This window comes from Lynx canadensis, chromosome D1, assembly GCF_007474595.2.
Source record: "Lynx canadensis isolate LIC74 chromosome D1, mLynCan4.pri.v2, whole genome shotgun sequence".
Taxonomy (NCBI): Eukaryota; Metazoa; Chordata; class Mammalia; order Carnivora; family Felidae; genus Lynx; species Lynx canadensis.
Window position 1 is genome coordinate 103,931,347 of NC_044312.2, and position 22,813 is coordinate 103,954,159.

The 22,813-nt window shown below is 51.4% G+C and overlaps 1 protein-coding gene across 1 annotated transcript in view; it reads left to right on the plus strand.

Annotated features, from left to right (window-relative positions):
• The first annotated feature begins 10,144 nt into the window (after positions 1-10,144).
• Positions 10,145-22,813, plus strand: part of DTX4 (deltex E3 ubiquitin ligase 4) — a 32,586-nt gene continuing 19,917 nt past the window's right edge. The window contains exons 1-2 of the mRNA XM_030332212.1: positions 10,145-10,355; positions 18,450-19,176. Coding sequence (XP_030188072.1) covers positions 10,145-10,355; positions 18,450-19,176 — 938 coding nt within the window. The remainder of the gene's footprint in view (positions 10,356-18,449; positions 19,177-22,813) is intronic.

Sequence of the window (22,813 nt, forward strand, 5' to 3'; positions counted from 1 at the left end):
CGTACCTTTAGTATCAGTCTGGATTCTGTCAGCAGAATAATGCCACTGAATTATCCTCATAGTACTTATGAGCTCTGAACTTGTGAAATCGAGAGAGGAGACCAGAAACATAGGGAAATATGAACCAGGACTCTTTTGTGGGAAGAAATATATTGATATTTAAGTGACATAACAGAAAAAGAAGCTGGAGTGGCTTGAACTGTGTTTCCCAAAAAGATATGTCCAACTCCTAACTGCTGGTAACTTTAGGATCTCTAGGTGAGACCATCCTGGATTTAGGGTGGACTGGAAAACCAATGACTGAGGTCCATATAAGGGAAAGGAGAGAGAGGTTTCATGTACACCAGAAAGAAGGCTGTGTGGGGCGAAAAAGAAGGAGGAGCAGGAGGTGGTGGAGGAGAAGAAGGAAAGGAAGACGTGCTGATCTGAAAAGCCCCGGATGGGACAGTTGGGGTGGTGGGCCAAAGGAATGAGGGGAAAGAAGCATCAAGCCGATCAGTTTCCCTCCAGGCTGCAGCCCATTTCAGAGCCCTTTCTCTTTTGCCTTCACCTCCCTCACTCCTTACCCAGCAGGGGCCGACTTTGTGACGTGTTTGCCAGCCCCCAGGTCTCTCCGGTTCCTTCACTGCATCCACTCAACCCCCGGACGCTGCAACTAGCTTCGGGAACAACTAACACATTAAAAGTTTGTTTGGTCCACCCAAACCACCGGCAGCTACTGAAAACAAATTTAGAAGCATATAGTGACTCTCCTCTCCCTCCTCACCCCTGATGCTTTTCCTCTCTACCAAAACCTCAGCTGATTTTGGAGAAATCATTGGAGATGGAGCTGAGCTCACCCTGCCCCCAAGGGGGACCAAAGTCCATATACACGTGTGTGAATCCGGGAGGGAGGACCCAAATTTATGGCCCTGTTGAACTCAGGTGCCCAAATCACCAAACTACCCTGTCCCAGAAGAGGAAAAGGTTCTGGGCACAGGAGTGATTAAAGGCCCCAAGGACTGATTGGTGGAGCTCAGGCAGCTTGCGTAGGGGCAGGAAGTGGTCTCTGGGCCTTGATGCTCATCAGGCACTGAGAGGTACAGGGAGAGGACCTAGCTCCAGGGTTTAGGTGCTGACTTTGGAGCGAGAAGAAAGAAGGGAAAAAGACTGACAGCTGTTCGTTCTCTCCTCCTTCCCCATCCTCCCTAGCCTGACCCCCGATCACCACCCTGAGCTTCCCTGGGCTCCTGGATGGAACCTTTGCTTTTCATTGCACTTGTATGGGAAGAAAGGCACTCTAATTCAAGTAATGGGTTTAGGCAAGATTGAGGTGGGGAAGGAAAGCTGAAGTGATCCTGTGGATGGTTACTTTGGGTGGATTCAATGATTGCTGTTGCACAGTTGATGTGTTGTGGAATGATGGACTTCCCATCTCCGAAGTGCCACGGAAGAGTCTCCTGTTAAGGAACTGCTTCGTGTTGGACATATAGCCTGTCCCCAAACCACTTCCCTGTCCCCTCCGAATATGCCAGCAAAAATAATATAAAACTTCCAAAGAAGAAAGGAAAATCTCAATTTGGGTTAAAAACAGGCAACTGGAGCACTCAGAAAAGCCACTTCCTGGTACAACGTCGCCACCTGCTGGACGCAGCCACTAGCGCACCCCTTCTAAACAAAGGCTGCCATTGACCTGTTGCTAAACCAACCTGCATGGAAACTGACCTCAGGAGTCAGGAGGTCTTTTTCATCTGGCATCTCCTTTTTAAGGCAGTTCCACTCAGACTCATTTACTAACAAAGGAAGGATCCAAAGGCCTTGGAAGTCAAATACTAATGGTATGTATATTCAGGAGCTTAGCCGGCCTGGCTTAGGCATCATCCTTGCATTTTACATGAAAAAGTAGAAATTGCATTATCACCTACGTATCACCTGGATTTTATTGTTTTCCTCCAGGGGGTCTCCCTAGCTTCTGACAGAATGCAATCAGATCATCTAAACGTGGTCAGGGACAAAAGTGACTGCAGACTGAGTCACAGAAGGCTGTCTACCTCTGGTGTGCACCACTTCCAGAACGTTCTCCGAGTGTCCCAGTCAGCAGCTAGGGATGTTTACTAGTGCTGTGTCCCGTATCAAATCCTGAAGTCCAGCTTGTACCTCATCAGCACTATAAGTTTTTAGAGAACCCTGTCCCCATTTTTCATTGATGTATAGGGGGCATGAAAATAAATTAGTGCGTGGGGACCCTGGGTGGCTCGGTCAGTTGAGCGTCTGACTCTTGAATTCAGCTCAGGTCATGATCCCAGGGTGGTGGGATCCAGCCTGCATTGGGTTCCACACTGAACATGGAGCCTGCTTAGGATTCTCTCTTTCTTTCCCTCTGCCCCTCTTCCCAGGTCGTGCACCCTCCCTCTCTCTCTCTCTCTCCAATAAAAAAAAATTTAAATAAGTAAGTAAATAAATAAATGTGACCCTTAAATATCTGAAGAATATAGAAATAAAGGCCTTTATCATACATACGTTTAATTTATCAGTTGACCCCTGTGGGAAGCTAGTGAGTCTGAAGGACAGCAGTTGACAGCTGCCAAGTCAAACCGAGTGAGTGGTAGGCCCAGTTGCAGCCACAGTGCCACATGTGGTATCTTTGCTAGAGTAAATCAGCACTGCCCCAAGTACCTGGTATTCGGCCATTGACTGGATTAATGTGCTCTTTTGTGCCACTATCAGAAAAGGGCATCATAAGCCGTTCAACTCACATGGACTAGACAATGGCATGTTTTTTCGGTTTTGCCCAAGACTATATTAGCACTCTGTTTGATACAATATAGATAGGAAAAGTCTGGACTGTTTGTGCGTCCTGCTGACCATCACATCAATCCACTCTGTCAATGACATCATGCTAATCAGGCCAGAGGAGCGACAAGTAGCCAACGGAGATCGACTCTATGAAGAATCAGCAGCCCACTAAATCAGGGATGTGCCAGGACATCTCACCCAAAGTAAGAGATAAACTGTTGAATCCTGTGTGCCTCACTATGAAGAAGGAGATACTCTGCCTCTTTGGTTTCTGAAGGTAGCATGGTCCATACCTGGGTATACTGCTTTAGCCCATTTATAGGGTGACAGGTGCCGGCTTTAAATCAGGCTCAGATTACAAAAAGGTTCTGCAGGGGCTCCTGGCTGGCTCATTCAGTAGAGTGTATGACTCTTGATCTTGGGGTTGTGGGTTCAAGCCCCACGTTGGATGTAGAGATAACTTAAAAAAAAAAATAAGGTGGCTTTGTCGGTTAAGTGCCCCGACTCTTGGTTTCAGCTCAAGTCATGATCTCAGGGTTTGTGAGTTTGAGCCCTCAAAGTTTGATCCCCTGCGTCGGGATCCTTACTGACAGCATGGAGTCTGCTTGGGATTCTCTCTCTCCTTCTCAGTCTGTCCCTCCCCTGCTCTTGCTCTCATGTGCTCTCTAAATAAATAAATAAATAAATAAATAAATAAAGGTTCTGTAGACTCTGGTTATGGAAAAACAAAACAAAAGCAAACAAAGGAAAACAGTGCTGTCACTTGGATGGTGCATCCTCCTGGCTGACTCTATATCACAAGTGTCAGATGAGGGCAAAGATACCGTGTGGAGTCGGAGTGCCTGGCCGGTTCAATCGGTTAGCCATCCAGCTCTTGATATCAGCTCAGGTCGTGACTTCACGGTCATGGGATCGACCACGCTCAGCGTGGAGCCTGCCTAGGATTCTTTCTCTCCCTCTCCCTCTGCCCCTCCCCCACTCTTATTCGAATGCACTCTCTAAAGAAATAAATAATTAAACATTTTTAAAAAAGATACCATGTGGCGTTTATGGCAAACCCAAGTGGGAGAATCACAATGCAGACTCCTGGGGTTCTGAAGTCATATCATGCCATGTGCAGTGCAAAATTGTATGCTTTTTGCATAGCAAATCCTGGTGTGTTACTGGCCCCCATTAACAATGGAACACCCGATCTTGAGATATCAGGTGACCATGCATCCAGAAAACTGCCCATTATGTAGTGGGTTCTCTCAGATTTCTGAAGTCACAATGTCGGCTGCAGCCAAACACTGTCTCTTATAAGACACTGTCTCTTATAGAAGTGATGCACCCAGGACAGTATGAGCAGGACAAAAGATCACGAGTGAGTCACATGGACAATGTGGACAGCATCCATACAAAGACATCCACATCCTAATTCCTGGACCCTGTGAGTATGTTAAGTTACATGGCAAAGGGCAAAGGTGGGCCGTCTCTAATTGGCCATTTTAGCTTCTGAGCTCCCTGTTGGCCAAAACTGTTACAGGGCACAAGTTCAGGAGGTCTCAAAGACTGCCTTCAGGTTCAGTAATTTTGTAAAAGATTCACAGAAGTCAGAAAACTTATGTTCATGGCTTTGGTTCTTACAGTGAAAAAAATACAGATTAAAATCAGCAGAGGGGATTTATTCTAGGCATCCAAGGCTGATTCAACCTTAAAAAATTATTTGATATAATTTATTGATGTAATGACACATGAGCAGGGTAAAGAATAAAAGCGACATGATTATATCAACAGATGCAGAGAAAGCATTCGACAAATTCCAACACCCACTTATAAAAACTCTCAGCAAACTAGGAATAGAGGAGAACTTCCGCAGGTTGATAAAGAACATCTACAAAACCTACAGCTAATATCATACTTCATGGTGAGAAACTGGATGCTTCCCCGCTAGGATCAGAAACAAGGCAAGGATGTCTGCTCTCACCTATTTATTATCATAATGAAAATCCTAGCTAATGCAATTTGACAAAAAAAAAGGTGCAAAAGTGATACTAATTAAGAAGAAAGATATAACATTATCTTTATTCACAGATGACATGATTATCTATGTACTATGTGTAAAATTCCAAAGAATCAACAACAGCAAACCTCCTGGAAGGAATAAGAAATTGTAACAAGGTTGCAAGGCACACAATTACTATACAGAAGTCAACTGCTTTCTTATCATCTTATACAAATTGAAATTTGAAATTTAAAACACAATACAGTTCACTAATAAACTGGAGAATTCTACCAAACATTTAAAGAAGAATTAACATCAATACTACAAAATGTTTTCTGGAAAATAAGAGAGAGTTCATTTCATAAAGCTAGTATTATTTTGATACCAAAACCATATAAAGATAGTAGAGAGAGAGAGAAAAGTACAAACCAATATCTTTCATAATTTTATACCTCCAAAGCCTCAAACTATTAACAATTAGAATCCAGCAATATTTTAAAAAATTACTCCTGATGACTAAGTGGAGTTTATTTCAGGGATATAAATCTGGTTCATTATTTGAAAATCAATCAATGCAATCTTCCATATTAACAGACTAAGGAAGACAAATCACATGATCATACCAATTGATGCAGAAAAAGCATTTGGTAAAAATAAATGTTCGTGACAAAAAAAGTCTCAGAAAATTAGGAATAGAAGAACTTGGTAAATAACATTTGAAATAAACCACTATAGCTGATATATTTAATGATGAAAGACTAAATGCTATCTCCCTATGATCAGGAACAAGTCAAGAATGCCCATTCTCACTACCATATTCAACACAGCACTGGAAATTCTAAGAATTATTCTATGGCAAGAAAGGGAAATAAAAAGCATAAAGATCAGAAAGGAGGAAGGGCACATGGGTGGCTCAGTCAGTTAAGCATCTGGCTTCAGCTCAGGTCATAATCTCTTGGTGAATTCAAGCCCCCTGTCAGGCTCTGTGCAGACAGTTCGGAGCTGGAAGCCTGCTTTGGATTCTGTGTCTCCCTCCTCTCTGCCCCTTGCTCACTCACACTCTGTCTCTCAAAATAAATAAACATGAAAAAAAAGTTTTAAAGAATAAAAAAAAAAGGATATATAGACGCCAAAAAAAAAAAACCTAAACGTATGACCTTACAATTGTACTCCTGGGCATTTATCACAAAGAAATGGAAACTTTACATTCATGCAAAAACTGGATATGAATGCTCACAGCAGCTATATTTGTAAAAGCCCAAACTAGAAACAACTCTATGTCCTGCAGTGGGTGGGCAATACAGTACATTTGTACTGTGGAATACAAGGAACAAACTCTTGGTATACACAACAATCTGGATGAATCTTTAGAGAATCACACTGAGTAGAAAAAACTAGTCCCCAAAGGTTACGCAGTCTATGATTCCATTTACATAACATTCCTGAAATGACAAAATTATAGATATGGAGAATCTATTAGTGATTTCTAGGGGTTAAGGAGAGGATGGGAGGGGAAGGATCGGTTATGGCTATAAAAGGACCACATCGTGGAACCTGTGGTAATAGAAATATGTGTTGTTTACACTTGTATAAAAAGTGTATCTCGTATGATATATGATACAGTGCTACTGTATCAATAAAGGAGCAGAATCACAATTATTCCTTATTTTGACTGTGTCAATGTCAGTAAAGATACTGTACAATACTTTTGCAAGTATAGTTTTATAAGCTGTTACCATTGGGTAACATGGAGGAAAAGGGTACAGGAGATCTCTCTGGATTCTTACAACTACCTGTGAACCTACAATTATTTGAAAATAAAAAACGTAATTTAAAGAGAAGGCGATGCAGCTTCTGTCTGACTCTTTCTGTTGGGTCACACGCATTTGGAACCGAACCTCCATGCTATGAAGAAGCCAATTAGCAACATAGTCCACTTGTAGGTGCGTGGGCGGATAGCCCTACCTGAGTTACCAGCTGACAGCCAGCATCAAACCCTAGACAAGTGAATGAACAAGCCTGCACGTGATTTCAGCCCCCAGCCATCCTTCACCCTCCCGGAGCAGACACTAGCTGTCCTCATCAAGCCTTCGCCAAGCTGCAGATTCATGTGCAACATAAATCCTTGTTGCCGTTTTCAGCCACTAATTTTAGGATGTTTGATACAGAGCAATAGGTAACTGGAAAAAAGAACGACTTTGCCTCTGAACATGTCACAGACAAGGAGTATGTCTTTTCCCTTGAACTTTGGTGTCAAGTGATGATTGGCATTTTTTTTTTTTTTGAAGTATCATCAAATTAAACCTTTGAACAATTCAGACTGGCTTCATTCCAATCAGTCTCAATTGGTGAGGTTTTATTATACCTGCCATCTTCCAAATCACAAATTAGGCACCTCACTTGGTTAGAGATTATTATGCCACTTATGGGTGTAGCTTATCAAAAATACACAACTGTAATTGATTACTAACATCAGCTGATCTATATCTTGGCTTCCTCTTACACATGAATCAAGCTACGTACAAACCCTCTCTTACGTCATCAGGCATTTTTTGTCCTGTTGTACAGACACAAGAAGACCAGATACAGGATCAAGCTGGACATAGGTAAGAGCAACTGTCTTCCTACTTCGTATTCATCGTTCAAACAACCGTTCATCTTTCAAATGGCCGGTCTAACATTTGGTGATAGCCCTCTTCTCTGGTTTGGGCTTTTTCCACTTGAGAATGCCTGGTTGGGCTGGTCAGGTGCTGTTTTCTCCCTGATACTTTCAGCATTCTCTTAAATCATTACTGACAGTTTCTGGATCCATACTTACCCAGACCACAAGGAAGTTTCCAGAGTCTTCAAACTCTTGGTCTTATGATTGGAAATAAAAATAGCTCAATAAAGCTTTAGGTTCCTTTTACTTCACCTCTACCTTTGTTCTTCCAGAACACCCTGTCCTCGTGTTCTCCCTTCCCTTCTTTCACATTGAGGCACTTTTATTTATTTATTTATTTATTTATTTGCCACATACCTTGATTCTTACTATACTACCCCCTTGTCACATAACATGTATGACGCAATAGGCTTTTTTTCTTTGTCTTTTTCTTTTCTTTTCTTTTCTTTTCTTTTCTTTTCTTTTCTTTTTTTTTTTGAGTCCAACTAAGTTTTGAATACCAGTTTCCCTTCTGGCTATATAGGTAAACTGGCTCAAAGTCCTCAAATGTCCTAAGTCTCATTTGTAAAATGGGAATAACAATGGCTCATGGTAGGATAAATTGAGATATCCTTTACTCCTTTCTCTTTCGTCCTTGAAACCCTGAAATTTGATGTCTTAATGAAGGTGTTGACTGAGTTGGATTGGGAGACTGGCCTTAGGGAGAGACTAACCGGATCTCCAGAAGTCATGCTAGGGAGATTTTGGCGCGGGGGCATCATCAAGAGTGAAGCTCAGAGTAGACCTTTTTGGAGGCTGGACGAAGAACATGTATGATTGCTTTTTTCTTTTGCTTCTTATCTAGAACCCTGTGAACAGGGAGACGAGGGAAGAAGGATGAAGAAGAAATGGAAAATGCTAACGATAGAACAGGTGGCTGTAGGGGCGCCTGGGTGGCGCAGTTGGTTAAGCGTCCGACTTCAGCCAGGTCGCGATCTCGCGGTCCGTGAGTTCGAGCCCCGCGTCGGGCTCTGGGCTGATGGCTCAGAGCCTGGAGCCTCTTTCCGATTCTGTGTCTCCCTCTCTCTCTGCCCTTCCCCCGTTCATGCTCTGTCTCTCTCTGTCCCAAAAATAAATAAACGTTGAAAAAAAAAATTAAAAAAAAAAAAAAAAAAACAGGTGGCTGTAATTCAAGAGGGAGCAAGAGAGGGAAAGCAAATCTTCCGAAACAAAAGACGAAGTTCACGACATTATGAAGGAAAATGGTTATTTCAAAGAGATTCATAATCCCAGCCCCTAACACAAACTGTTTTTATTTCTGTATCGTATCCTGCATCTTCCTGACCATATGAATTCATGTATGCGGTCGCCAGCCACCTCAGCAAAACGAAGTTTGCGTTCTCTGGCAAAATTACCGTGAAATCCTGATGTTAATCTGCCCTTCTAGGTTATTTTCCATATTAACGAGCGATGACGAAAATAGCCAAGTCTAGCTCGTGTCTGTCCTACTCTCCCAATATTTTGGTCCCAGAAACCCTGCACAATAACTCAATTTAGCCTGTATCTCCCGGACGACAGTAACGTTGAAGCAGACCAGAAAAAAACACATTTGCCCTCTAGGAGGACGATATAAACCCCTCACCCTCCAAATCGCTGCAACCCTTTGCACCGGGTCTCAGGAGCAGAGGTTAGAGGCGAGCGGCCGTGCGTGGCCACTGGCCCGCACGCGTCGCCCCGGGCCAGCAGGGGGCGTGTGAGCCGCGGGCGCCCCCCTCCGGGGCCCGGGCCGCCGGGGGCGTGGCTCCGCATCCTTGACGGACAGCTGAGGATGCGGGCGAAGATGAGGTAATAGGAGCCGGAGCAAGGAGGGCGTGGGGGTGCGGGCGCGCGAGTGTGTGCGAGTGTGTGAGTGTGAGTGCGTGCGCGAGCCGGAGACACCGCGTGTCTCGGCGCTGGCGCTGCGGACCCCGATCGCGCTGAATTAAACGCGGAGAGAAAGACCATTCCGTTTCTGGGAGGGAGGCTGCAGAGCGGCGGCGCGCGACAGCTGCGGTCCCGGGGCCGCGTCATGGCCGGCCGCTTTGGGGCGCCTGGGGACGCGGGAAACCCCCGCGGGCGCGCGTTTGCCTTAGCGCCCCGCTCGGGAGGGGCGCTCCATTCTGGAGGCGACTGAGCAGAGCCGCAGGGAGGGGGAGCTCTCGCCGCGGCGGCCACCGCGTCCGCGCGGCCGGAGGGTGGGCAGGGAGGGGCGCGCGGGGAGGGGAGCCCGGCGTGCCTTTCCGAGCGCGAGCGCGCGGCGAGCTCCCACCCCGCCGCCCGCAGAGCCCGAGGCGCAATTGGTGCGAGGGCCCGGGGCTCGCGTCGCCGCCAGCCCAGCTCGGGCCGCCGGGGCTCCGGCCGCGCGCCCGCCGGGGCTTCGCGAGGCGGGGGCCTGTCTGCGCAGGGCCGGGGCTTTGCATGAAGCCGCTCGACCCCACGGAGCGGCGGCGGCGGCAGCGGCGGACCCCGGCGGCGGCGGCGGCGCGCGGTCGGAGCCGGGCGGCCCGGGTGCCCGGGCCCCGGTGGATGCGCGGCTGGGGAGCGGCCCATGGGCCGGAGCTGAGGCTGCCCGGGGCGGCGGGGCGCGGGGCGGGGGGCGCGGCCGAGGCCCGCGGGCGGCGGCGCAGGAGGAAGCGGAGGAGGACCGGCGCGCGGGGCCCGGGAGGCAGGCGGCGCGGCGCGGCCGCCGCGGCCCGGGGCTCGCCATGCTCCTGGCCTCGGCCGTGGTGGTCTGGGAATGGCTGAACGAGCACGGCCGCTGGCGTCCCTACAGCCCGGCCGTGAGCCACCACATCGAGGCGGTGGTCCGCGCCGGCCCCCGCGCCGGGGGCAGCGTGGTGCTGGGCCAGGTGGACAGCCGTCTCGCGCCCTACATCATCGACCTGCAGTCCATGAACCAGTTCCGCCAGGATACCGGTGAGCCGGCGCCCCTGCCCCGCTCGCGCCCACCTCCCCTCCCTGCCCTGGGATCTCCCGCCTCGGGAGCCCACCGGGACCCACCCAGTCCGCAACTCCGTGCGGCGTGTCACCAGGAGGTGGTCGTGGAGGGGGCGCTTTACTCCCCGCCATCCTCTTAAGATTGCCCCCGCAATAAACGTCCATGCAAGTAGTATCCGTGTTCTGCTTGTGCAAATCGAGCTTCAACCGAGCCCCTAAGAACCGTCCCCCCGTCCCATCTCGCGCCCCCCTTTAAGCGCTTGGTGGCCCCAAGTCCTCCGATGTAGAAATTCCAGGGCCGGCCCAGCCCACATGCAATCCCAGCCGCTGGGAAAGGTTTCCTGCATCCTCACACGTTGGCTGACCCTGCTTTGCCTCAGGCACCCTCGGGGCCGCCACCTGTCCCCCTCACCACCCACCTTACTGCCTCTGCCCCTTCTGTGTGGGTTGCCTTCCCGCAGCTGGGTCCTGCGGGGGGAGGGGGACTCGGGGGAGGGAAGAAGGGGTTCCCTGGAGGCATTCGCAGTGGTCTAGCAGGGGAAGGGCGGGCGCCCTGGGAGGAGAGCCTGGAGCTGCTGGGGGATTCCAGGACATGAAACACCCCGGATGCTGTGGCATTGGCCAGTACCGCCTGTGCACTCCAAGTGCTTGAAGCAACAGGCCAGAGCAGATGGAGAGAGGAGGGGGAGGGCCCCGGCTCCGGAATGCCTGGCAGGAAAGCCGCTCCCTTTGTCCGCCTAGGAGGAGGTGGATTCCTAAGGAGAAAGGGTCCCCAAGCTTCCTCCTGAAACTGACACTCTGGTCTTCCAGAGCACTAAACCCCTCATCTTTTCGTGAGAATCAGGTTGCCACTGTGGCCACCACAATCCCACTTCCCCCCTGACCAGGCTTTGCAGGTCAGAGCAAAGAAGAGGGGCTCAGGGTGGTGGGTCAGTGGCGGGAGGGGCAGGACCCAGCTGCTTGTCTTTGCTCAGCTCGGGGTGTCCAGGCTTAACTGAGGACCTGGGACAAGTCTGCCTCCTCTCCAGGAGTCTCTGTCTTCTTGGGGGTGGGAGGTTGTTTCTGGAATTCTGGCCCGGCTTTCCGGAGATTGTGACCCAGGAGCCTGGTGAAGCAGGTGTGGTGGGGAGGGGCTAGAGAGGATGGGGGGGGGAGTCCCAGGGGATCAGAGAACAGCTGCTTGAGCAGGGCATCCCAGCCTCCTTGGAAAGCCCCCACATCCTGTGTGCTAATTAGGATTGTCATGGGAAAGGGGTGTCTTTCTACCCTTGCGTCCCCATCTTCAGTCCTAACTCCCAACGGCTTCTTTGCCAGGGACTTTGCAGACACCGGCCAACTGAGTAAAGCCTTCTGGGGAAAGGATTCCAGAAGTGTTAGCATCTGGAGGGGCTCGCTTAAACCCCGGTGGTGGAAAAGGCAGGGAGGTGGAACTGAGAGACACTGGGAGGGAGGAGGGAATGGGGAGGAATGTTAGGAGATTGAGAAAGAGGATTAAATGTGGCCAAGGGGAGGGAAGAGAATGTAACTGGGCAATTGGGGTAAAGGTTGTGGAAGTGAGGCTGGAGGCAGCAGACTGTTGGGGGGCGGGGAGGAGGAGGGGTTGGTGCGCTGAGCCCCGGAAGTGGGACCCGGGAGATTAGCAGTTAAGACACCTGACCCAGAATTCCAGTCCTACTCAGAATAAACAGGCAGGTGTTAGCTTCTCTATTTCAGACAAAATCTCTGCAGCGTAGAGAGAAACACCCTGGTGACATGCTTGTCCCAGCCCCTGTCCCACATTTGGGTAGGGGTGAATTTAATCAGTGTTTAGGGGTATCTTAAAGAGGGGAATGAAGAGTCATGGCTTGAAACGCCCTTTCTACCATCAGATGTGAAATTATGGAGAAAACTGGGTTAAGGGACGGAAGCCGTGTCCCCCTCCCAGGTCCGGCCACCCTTCCCTGAAGACAGGCTGACCGTGGCCTGGCGGTTAGCAGTTCAGTCCGAGGCTGGGGCTTCTCAGATTTTAGACCAGAGGCAGAGAGCTAGTAGCCCGGATCATTTTAAAGACTGCCTCAGGGTGTGTTTTACATTCTTGCCTGTCTTAGAGGCTCACGACTCAGGCTGCTTCTAATGGTCAGTCGATGAATGATCCCGACGGCCTTCCTCCCAGTGCCAGGCCCTGCGCTGGCTGCTGAAGGCACTGGGCTGAATTCCCAGGAATGCTGGGCTGTCAAGGAGCTTGTCAAAGCAGAATAGAATCTCTGGGCTTCTGGGCTCGGAGCCCCCTCCTCTCCCTTCTCCACCAACAGACACGCAGCTCCTCTCAATGTAGCTCATTGATGAGGCCATGACAGGGTAGGAACTTCATACTGCGGGCGCCCAGGCAACCTCAGCCAAGCCCTGGCAATGTTTAATTAAATTACCCGCCATCCCCAAGCCACGGTTTGAAGCTGGGAACCAGAAACATCCCCAGAAACAAAGAAGAGCTGGAAGTCCCCCTGCCTAGAGACTGAGTCGTCTTTTTTTTTTTTTTTTTTTTGCCTCCTCTATGTGGGGACATTTCCTGACACGGGAGCTTTGTTTTTTTTCACAAGTTGCCTGGCTTGCTGCAACAGAGGCCTCAGACCCTCGGCTCCCCTGGGCTCCAGCCTCACCCACCCCGTCTCCAGGGAGATGGTCGGGAGGGTACATGGGCCCTCTGCCGCCTTTGTTTGCCCCGGGCCCTTCCTCCCCACGCGGCCTCTGGGTTCCAGCTTATTTGCACTCTGCTGGTCTCTGGCCATCGTGTTTCCGTGTTTCCGGCTAGGAAATCTGGAAGAAGGGAGGAGATGAAGCGAGGTAGAGGTGACAGTCTTGGCTGCTTCCAGAGCCTTGCTTGGGCCCTGTGCCTGTACGGTCATTTGCCTTGATGGGGCTCACCTTTTCTGTCACAGGCAAGTGACTGGAGTGCTGTCCTTCAGCATCGCCGTCCCTTGTATCTTCCGGGACACCTGATTGCCACCACCTCCAGGGCTCCAGCAGCAGGACGTGGGGAGCCCGGGCTGTGAGTGGGGAGAGTGACTCAGGCTGTCATCCCAGCCTCGCTGGCTTCTGTGTGACCTTGAGCAAGTCCCTTAGCTGCTCGGGCCATGTTTTTTTCTCTGTAGAAGGAAGAGCAGCCTTGAGAGTCCCCTGGCTCCCTTCCTGTCATCATTCAGATGGGCAGGTGAATGGGTTTGGCCCCCGCACCTGTGAGGATGCTGCTTGGAACTGGCCTGGTGTGAGGGAGCGTCCTTCCCAGCTCAAGAGTGTTCTCTGCAACTTTTGCCTTTTCTATGTCTTTAATGTGGTGACAAAGGTCAGATGGAGAGAGATGACAGGTTTTGACAGAAGCCGATTCTTTGGGCCCCACAATACCCTCTGCCCTGTGTGAGCACCGGAGCGGAAGAGGCAGGTGTCGTGATCGATACAATATGGGGGATGCCCCAGGCCCCTTGCACACACACGTTGTCTTGTTTGATCCTCACAGCGATCTTCGGAAGGACCTATTGTCCCCATTTTACAGGAAAGGAAACAATCTGGAAGAGACTGAGTTGCTCTGAGTTTTACGGCTTGTCCATGGCAGAGCTGAGATTCCAAATGAAGTGTCCCACGCTCTACTCTGTCATCAGTGAATGCTTCTGGAGCGCCTACTTCATGCAGGCGCTGTTCCAGGCGTGTGGGATGTAGCAAATGGCGAAACTTCCAGGGCTTTGCCCCCACAGAACATTCCAGTGGGGCTGTGGGGCGCTTGGGAGAGGCCCGGGATCTCTCTGACACAGCGATGTACAGATGCGGGTAAAGTCCCTTCGAGACTGGCTCATGCCTGGAAGGTGTCTCTCCCTTTTCCCAGGAGCCAAAACATCTCCGGTGCTTTGGAATGCAGGTGTCTGAGCTGCCAGGAAGAACTGATCTTCTTTCTCTTTCTCCCCGCTTGGTTTATGAACATTCTTTATTCCTATCCCATTAGCGGCCTTTTCTTTGGGTCACCGCACTCAAGGGCTAAATGGATTTCTCAGATCATCTAGTTCGTGGGCCTGACTATAGAGGAGGCCAGGACTAGCACATTCCAGACAGAGCGGACTCTGAAAATGATCAGAGACACGAAATCCCGCGATGAAATTCTTTTGTACCACGGCGTTTGTTCTGAAGTCTGCCTTCTGTCTCTAAATAACCTGCTGGGGCTGAACTGAACTCAGCGTCTTTCCCTCCAAAAACTGGCTCTTCCTCTTGAAACCCCTCTGCCGGCAAATGGTGTCCCCATTTTACCCCTTGCCCGTGGTCGAGACCTCAGGATTCTTTGACTCTGTCACAGTGTTGTTCTGGTGCCCAATGTGTAAGGCAACGTAGACCGTGTGGCCAGCTGTTGAAATTAGTGTGCATGATGAAAATCCAGGACGGTTGTTCGCATGCAGATGCCCAGGCCCAGGCCCTGGAGATGCTGGTGATTCCTCATGGCAGCCAGTGGGTACTCTAGAAGTTGTTAAGTACCCCCAGGAGATTCTGAAGCCGGTGATTCTGGAAACTCTCTTGGAAAGCATTGAATTCAGCTACTCATGGTCGCTTCCTACCCATTTCTTCTCTGTAGGGTCCCTCCAGTCTGTCACCTCCTTTTCGTCTCCACTGCCCATACCCTCATTACTTCTCACTTGGAACTCATTAACAGAGCAACTCTGGTCTTGTCACCTCTCTGTGTCACAGACTTCACTGGCTCCTCATTGCCTACAAATAAAACCTTCACAGCCTGGCGTTCCAGACTGTCTACGCCTCAGCTGTGACATAACTTTCCGGGTTTATCTTCCTCTCTGCCTTATATCTTCCTCAATTCCTGACAAACGGATGTCCCTTTTATCCTCCTGCATGAGAGTTCTCTGACACCCCCTCCCCGAACTATTCACAAAGTCCCTTCTACTGAAACGCCCTTCTTTGCCACTTTCGCCTGTTGAAATTCTCCTTCTCATTCGAGCCTCATCCATTTCTTGAAATGTCCTCCGAACCATCATTGCTTCCTTTATCCGGTCGGTATTTATGGAGCCCCTAGGAAATGTTGGGCATGGGTGGGGGGGGGGGTGAAACCACGAGCAAACACCTGGGTGCCCACTCTCGTGGCATTTGGGAGTCCGGTGAAGAGATATAGACATTTACCAAATTAATCACACCAGCAGATGTGTAACTGCACATCAAGATAAATGCTGCAAAAAAAAAAGACAAGAATGAGAATCTGATCTGGTCAGGGCAGTCCAGAGAAGTTTCCTGGAGGAAATGAGCGGAAATCTTAACTATGGGCAGCAAAGAGGATGCCAGGGTGTCTTGTGGGGCGGGGGGAGTCCCGCGTTGTGCAAAGGCCCGGCCAGGAGAAACGTGGCAGTGGGGAGAGACTGGAAGGGCCAGCGTGGCAGAAATGTAAGCAGAGTTATTAGGGTGTGAGGCGGCTGCAGAGATGGGAGGGAGTGGAGAGGGTCAGGTTTTGACCTAAGGAGAGCGCACGGAAGGGATTCACGCACAGTGGGGATGTGGGCAGGTTTTCTCAGCCCACATGCATTTTGTTGGCACCCTTCCCGTGGCATATTCTGCCTCATAAATAGTCATTCGCCCCCCTTGTCTAGTTTTAGACTGTAAGCTGTTTGAGTAGTGCCTGCATTCCCCAAGGCAGCCAGTGGGGACCCGGCAACATGTGACAAATGACTAAATGCCGAAGTAGCCACAAGTCTACCGTGCCTTTGTGGAGTCCTCATTACTGCCGCCTTGGGCGCTAGAGCAGAGCTGGAGGGTTGTGACTCTGCCTGCACTCGAGGCACCGTAGGAAAAAACGCCAAGACCCTGGTCCACATGGGGCACATGCAGATCTGCACCCCAGACCTCCTGAGGGGGGCCTGGGCTGGGAGAGCATTTCAGGAAATGGATGGCAAATGGCACAGGACCCAAATGAGGACAGTCTCGATAGGTAGAAATGGCAAAGGAGGGCATTTCGGTGCACGGTACCTGGGGAGTAGTAGGGGAGGGGGTCAGAGAGCTGTGAGGGAGTGCAGGACGATAAAAGGCCATGCGTCTGCCTGGAGTCCAGGAAAAGAGCAGCATGGGGGCGGTTGGGGGTGGGGGGACATAAACCTGGAAGGGTATGGGAGAGCCACAGCTATTGGGATTGATACCACTGTTGTAAGAAAAAAAAAGCCTCTTAAGCATATTTGTGAGAATCGGACACATGAATTGCCCCCGCTTTGCTGGAGAGAAGATAAAATAGGGTCATTTAAGCTCTCAAAACTTCATCTCCTTCGTTTCATTGATCATATGGGATGAGATAGGGGCTTTCTAAATAAGAAAGATTGTATAAGGGGTTATATGCAAACTCCCCCCCCCCCACACCCCACACCCCACAGATATCCTCTGAACTAAACTTACCATGACTTCTCCATCCCGCTTGGACATATAATAGAAAATAAATTACAATGATAATCAACCAACTTTTATTGAGCTCTTGGCATGGGGCAGGTGCCATTTCAGCCCCTTCTATTCATTCCTTCCTTTAATCCTCAAATCCACCCTTTGAAGTAGCTCCCCAGGACCCAGGCAGATGCAGACGAGGAAACTGAGGCTCAGTCGCACAGCTGGAAGGGACAGAGCCTCTGCTGTTGGACCCAGAGCCTGTGCTCTTTGTCCCCCAGTGAGCTGGCTACTTACGAAGGAAATGGAGGCAAACCGGGGAACTACTGCCCACCCCCCTTCTTCCTCCTCTCTTCCTCCCATCCCGCTCCCCCCTCCCCAGATCCCCCAGCAGCGTCCTGGTGCTGAATAGGGGATTGTTTTCTTCACCCTCCTGCCTCTGAATGTTGATGTTTTGGGTCATTAAGGGGCTTGGAGTTGGGGTGGGGGGCGGGTTATGACCCTGAAAAAGGACTGAATAGACATTGTTCCTTTTCTTCCCCCCTTGAATGGAATTCTGTCCCCGGCCTTGGTGTCTCCCTCTGGGTTGGAGGAGGGGATGGGTCAGAGGCCTGTAAAGGGGAGCCTTTTCCCACCACTGATGGATAAGGCCTAAGCTGACAGATGCGAGATTCAGGCACTCTTGGAGCCCTCCCAGGTCCCCTCACCCTGCCTTGACCCAGGCATCTTCGGCCTTGATGTTGATAGCCATGAAATGAGCCCTGATTGGGCATGAGTCTGAATTCAGTCTTAGGGTGGGTCGGGGAGAAAGAGGCAACAGTTACAGACTTCCTTTTCCTTCGAGTCCCTTTGAACCTGTAGGTTCATTTCTTCTGTACTGCTTCCCTGAAATAATCCTGGCTTCTTCCCTGCTCTCCCTTCCCCCAGTGAGACTAAAAATCAAGACAATCCTATCTTTAGGATGGCTTGAGCTTTGGGAAAGAAAAGTGTTAGAGAAATAGAAAATAATCATGATCATTATTACTGTTTTGATAGAAGATTTAATGCTCGAAAGTGTAAGAGTTCTGGCAACCTGATTTTCTATTTTTGTTTTTGCTGCACCCTTAAAGGGACAGAGAGGGAGCTCTCACTCCACCAGGCTGGGCTGGCTTCCTGGGGGTCTCATCTTCTTCCTCTGCCCTCTAGGCTGTCCTGACTCTTTGTTCTTTTCCTCCGGGCAGGGGCATTTGCAGGGTAGGGGACAAGTGACAGGCTATTTCTGAGCGCCTACTGTGTGTCGAGGGCTTTATGGGCCTTAGTGCAAATTTGCAGGGCGCGGGAGAGATCCAGGACGTGGCATCCATATTCCAATACATATTTGTTTGTTAGATGAATAAGCAGATCGCATTTATTTTCACAAAAACTCTGCAAAGGAGTCCTTGTTTCTCCGGGAAGGAAAGGATGTTGGGGATTTCTACGTAAACTGGGAAGTGAATGAATTTGGCTGCAAACCAAGGTCTCCGGACTGCAAACCGGCAGGTGCTTTTTTTCTGGTACCCCACATAACCCCACACCCTTCACGCTGTCACTCAGATGCTCCCACCCCACCTCAAAGCTGATACCCCAACAGACAGCCCAGTGCCCGCCGGGACCAACCAAATCCGGTTTCATTCCCTGCTGACCCCTACCCTGTGCTCCGTCCCCCTCTGCCAGGGACCCTGCGCCCAGTTCGCCGCAACTACTACGACCCGTCCTCGGCGCCCGGGAAGGGCGTGGTGTGGGAGTGGGAGAATGACAACGGCTCTTGGACGCCCTACGACATGGAGGTGGGCATCACCATCCAGCACGCCTACGAGAAGCAGCACCCCTGGATCGACCTCACTTCTGTCGGCTTCAGCTACGTCATCGACTTCAGCACCATGGGCCAGATCAACCGGCAGACGCAGCGCCAACGCCGCGTCCGCCGGCGCCTGGATCTCGTCTACCCCATGGTCACGGGCGCCCTGCCCAAGGCCCAGTCCTGGCCGGCCAGCCCCGCGTCGGCCGCCTCGCCCGCGGCCCCGCCCTGCTCCTGCCCACAGTGCGTCCTGGTGATGAGCGTCAAGGCCGCCGTGGCCAACGGGGGGAGCGCGGGGCCGCTGCAGCCCCCGGCCGCCCGCAAGCACATGCCCCCGTCTGGGGCGGCCAGGCTGCCCCCTCCACCAGGCCCTGCGGCCAAGCCGCTGGACAGCACGGGCACCATCCGAGGCCCGGTGAAGCCCGTCCCGTCGCAGGCGATCCGGCGACAGGCCTCCGGCACGCCGGCTGGGGTGACCATGGGCTCTCCTGCCAGCCCCCCCGGAGCCAACGGCAAGACGGGAAGGGTGGCCCTGGCGACTTTAAATCGGACCAACCTGCAGCGACTGGCCATCGCCCAGTCCCGGGTGCTGATCGCCTCTGGGTAGGTACTTTCACCTGATGCCTGTGAGCGTTTAGGGCACAGGACCCGACTGACCTGGGCCAGAGGTGAAAGGGGGCTGCCTGCCAGGACTTAAGCTCCCTGTCCTCTTGTCCTGACCCTCCGGCTGCAGGTGGAAGGCAGCACGGTGTGGTGGGTAAGGGTGGGCTTGGCCTTTGGGGTCCACCGGATCTGGCTTCTAAAGGAGACGCTGCCACAGCTTTGTGATTTGGGACACGTGCCTAACATCCCAGAGTCCTAACTTCCTCCTCCGTAAATGCCTTCGATAATCCTCCCCGTTAGGGTCACTGCTGAGGGTTGAAGGTTATGCACACCATGTCCTAACAGGCAGTATTAAGGGGGCTCCCACCAGGATCTAGGTTGGGGGCTTTATCACCTCATTGAATCCTTACAGCAACTCTTTTTTTTTTCTTTTTACCATGTATTTATTTTTGAGAGACAGAGACAGAATGTGAGCAGGGGAGGGGCCGAGAGAGAGAGAGGGAGAGAGAGAGAATCCCAAGCAGGCTCCAGACTCTGAGCTGTCAGCACAGAGCTGGATGCGGGGCTCGAACTCACAGACTGTGAGATCATGAGCCGAAGTCGGATGGTCAACCGACTGAGCCACCCAGGTGTCCCGATTACAGAAACTCTTCGAAGTAGGCATTTGGATCCCCTTTTACCCAGGAAGAAATCAGAGGTTCTCTCGCTCAAGGGCAGAGAGCTAATCATTGGCTGAGACCAAAATTCAAACTTCAGGAAGGCTGATGCCAGAGCCAGACTCTTTTCTGACTGCCATCCTGCTTCTCAGTCACAATGCCCGGCATACAGCAGGTGCCGGATGAGACTTAGCTCCTTTCCTCTGGTCTCTCTGGAAACTGGAACTCCAGTTTGGAGCTAAGAGCCCATATTTAGTAAGCACTTACTATGTGTGCCAGGCACCTTCCGTGCGTTGTCTCAATTCTTCCCGTGACAGCCCAGTGTTGTCGGTTCTGTGATCACTGCTTTTTATGATCTTCTTGGTCCCCCTAATCGTCAAATGGGGGAGACCCAGGTCCACATGGTGCCCACGGCCTTTGCCTGCCAGCTCCCGATTTCTTGTGAGATTGGCCTCTCACGCCGGCCCCATCTTCCTTTCCTCCAGAGGGGCCTGGCCCTGCCTGTGACCCCTGAGCCCCAGACTGTCCGGGTGGTTTGGACTGAGGTTGTACACCCAAGTGGGAAATTCAGGCTGCCCAGGGGAGGCCATCTGCACACACAGGTTCAGCGCTGGGAGACAAGGAGAGGCAGGTGTAGTGGGGAAGGAGAGGCCCGGCCTTCCCTCGGGTCTCTGCCCTAAGCTAAGCCAGAGTCTGCAAGGCCCAATTTCCTCGTGTGCGAAATGGGGAACCTCATGCTTGCCTTACCTGCCCCCATGGAGTCCTTGTAGAAACCTCCACTAAGGGAGTGCATCCCTGGAGAATTTACCAGATGCACCTGCCAGTATTATCTCATTCTCTGACCTGGTGCACCCAGTATCAGGCTCGGGCACGAGGCTCAGAATTCACTTCCCAAGGAGGGCCACAGGGCCCATGTGTCACAGAGTGGGGGTTGGGGCCCAGGGTTTAGTCCTCTAGTCCTCTGCCCTTTTGGCTAAAGCTCAGCTCCTCACCGTATGCGAAGGCAGTTTATAAATGGTCAAGTGCAGGTCAGATGTGTGGGGTTTTCACATGACTCCTTCTGAACTGGCAGAATATTTGGTAGAGGGGAATGGGCACCTAAACCACACCACTGCTCAGTTTCTCCCCAAGGCCACACAGCAGCGTCCTGGGGGCCTCTGACAGAGTACCAGGGTAATTATTTGTGCGGCAGAGGGAGGCTCATATAGTGGATGAGAAACCCAGCCTCCAGCACCTGACTGCCCCGGGCTGGAACCCAAGTTCCTTCGTGTGCAACTTGGGGCAAGTTTTGCACCCTCTGTCTTCAGCTTGCTCCTCTGGAAAGTGGGGACAGTCATAGTACCTTCCTTATCAGGGCTGTCATGAGGATTAAAGGCAGTGCTCAGCGTGTGGATTTAGCCCAACGCTCGGCATAGTAAGAGTTTGGTCAGTATTAGCTGCTATTATTATTGTTGTTGTTAATGTGTATCTATTGAATGTGTGCTGTGTAGTCGAACTGAAGTCAAAGCTGAGCAGCCTCTAACGCCCCCCCTCATTTCTGGCGCCCTTGGCAAAAGCCAAGTGACCTCGTGCCATAATTGAGGGCAAGGACGCCCTGCTCACTTTAAACCTCACTGAGGAAGCCGACAGCTCTTTATCTCCACTCTATTCCCCCTGCCCGCCAGCCCAGCGGAATCGGAGCCGGAGAACGGAGTGGAGAATGGAGTGGAGGTCCGGGGGCAGTGCTGTTTCAAAAGGCCTATAGAAACACGCTTTTTTCTCCGCTCTGTTTTCCTGACAGGGGAGGCCCCGCCCTACCCTTCTATCTTCCAGCCCCTTCCCTTTTCACCTCTTACCACCACCCTCACCCCCACCACCATTTTCTCCTCCAGTCTTTCTTGGCCATTTAATTAGCGTGCTTATTCCCTTTGTCTGGCATTGCCGTCCACCTTCTGTCGTGGAATGGCCCCTTCCCTCCGCCCTCCCTGTCCGTGAGCTCTTCAAGCAACTTTCCCACGGAAAAAAGGAAGACCGGGGAGGGCGGGAGAGGTGGGCTGAAGAGAAGGGTTTGAGGGGGAACAAAAGACCCTGTGAATTATTCAGACACACAAGCAGGGGGTTTGTAAAGAGAAAAGAGGGGGGCTGTGTAGTGGGGGGCGGGAGTCGCCCCTCTGGCCCTGTCCTCCAGAATCGAGGCTTCTCTATCTCCAGCGAGACTTCGGTTGCTGGAGAGACGAGACCATTGTCCTGTAGGAGGATTCCTGGGTTGGCTCACAACTCCAAAAACACCCCACTGTTTCTCACCATGGTATCTGCAGAGCTTTTCTCCTGCCATCAGCCCCCTTCTCTGCCACCGTGCCAGCTCTTGTCTTTTCTTAGTTTTATATGTGAGGGACAGAAATGGAAACTGAGAACAGCCCAGCAGAATGGGGAGGGGGTGTCTTCCGATGCTGAGGCCAGACAGCTTTGGCCGAGCTGGAGGATGTGAGAGGCATGCCAGTGATTGGCCTGCTGATTTCTGGAAGGAGGGCTCAGGCATGTACCGGCGGGGAGGGGAATGGTGGAGGGGGGGGTGTGTGACCGGTGGGGACTCCATGGGCCACCTCCACGGCCAGCCGCCTCCACCGCTTTCATTTTAACCAGTCACCGAGGGGGAGGGCTGATCAGGTGTTGCCACCTCAACAATCCTGTGCACTGCCCGGGGCTCCGCTTTGCACTTTGCCCTCCGTGTCCTCAAGAATCAGAAAATTGGACTATTCCAGCAGGAAAAGGCTTTATCAAGCCCGACTTCCTCTTCCAGTTGAGAAACAAAAATGTAAACAACCCCCAATTTGCATGGGGCTGGCCCGTTTATAGAGTATTTGACCTAGATCCTGAATCCTCACAGGGACCCCATGGACAGAGATGTAGGGTGGCCCTGCTCTTGGGTGTGGTAACTTGGATGTGGTCACCGAAGTGCAGAGGGGCCATGGGGCTCTCCCAAAGGAACAAGGTCAGTGCCA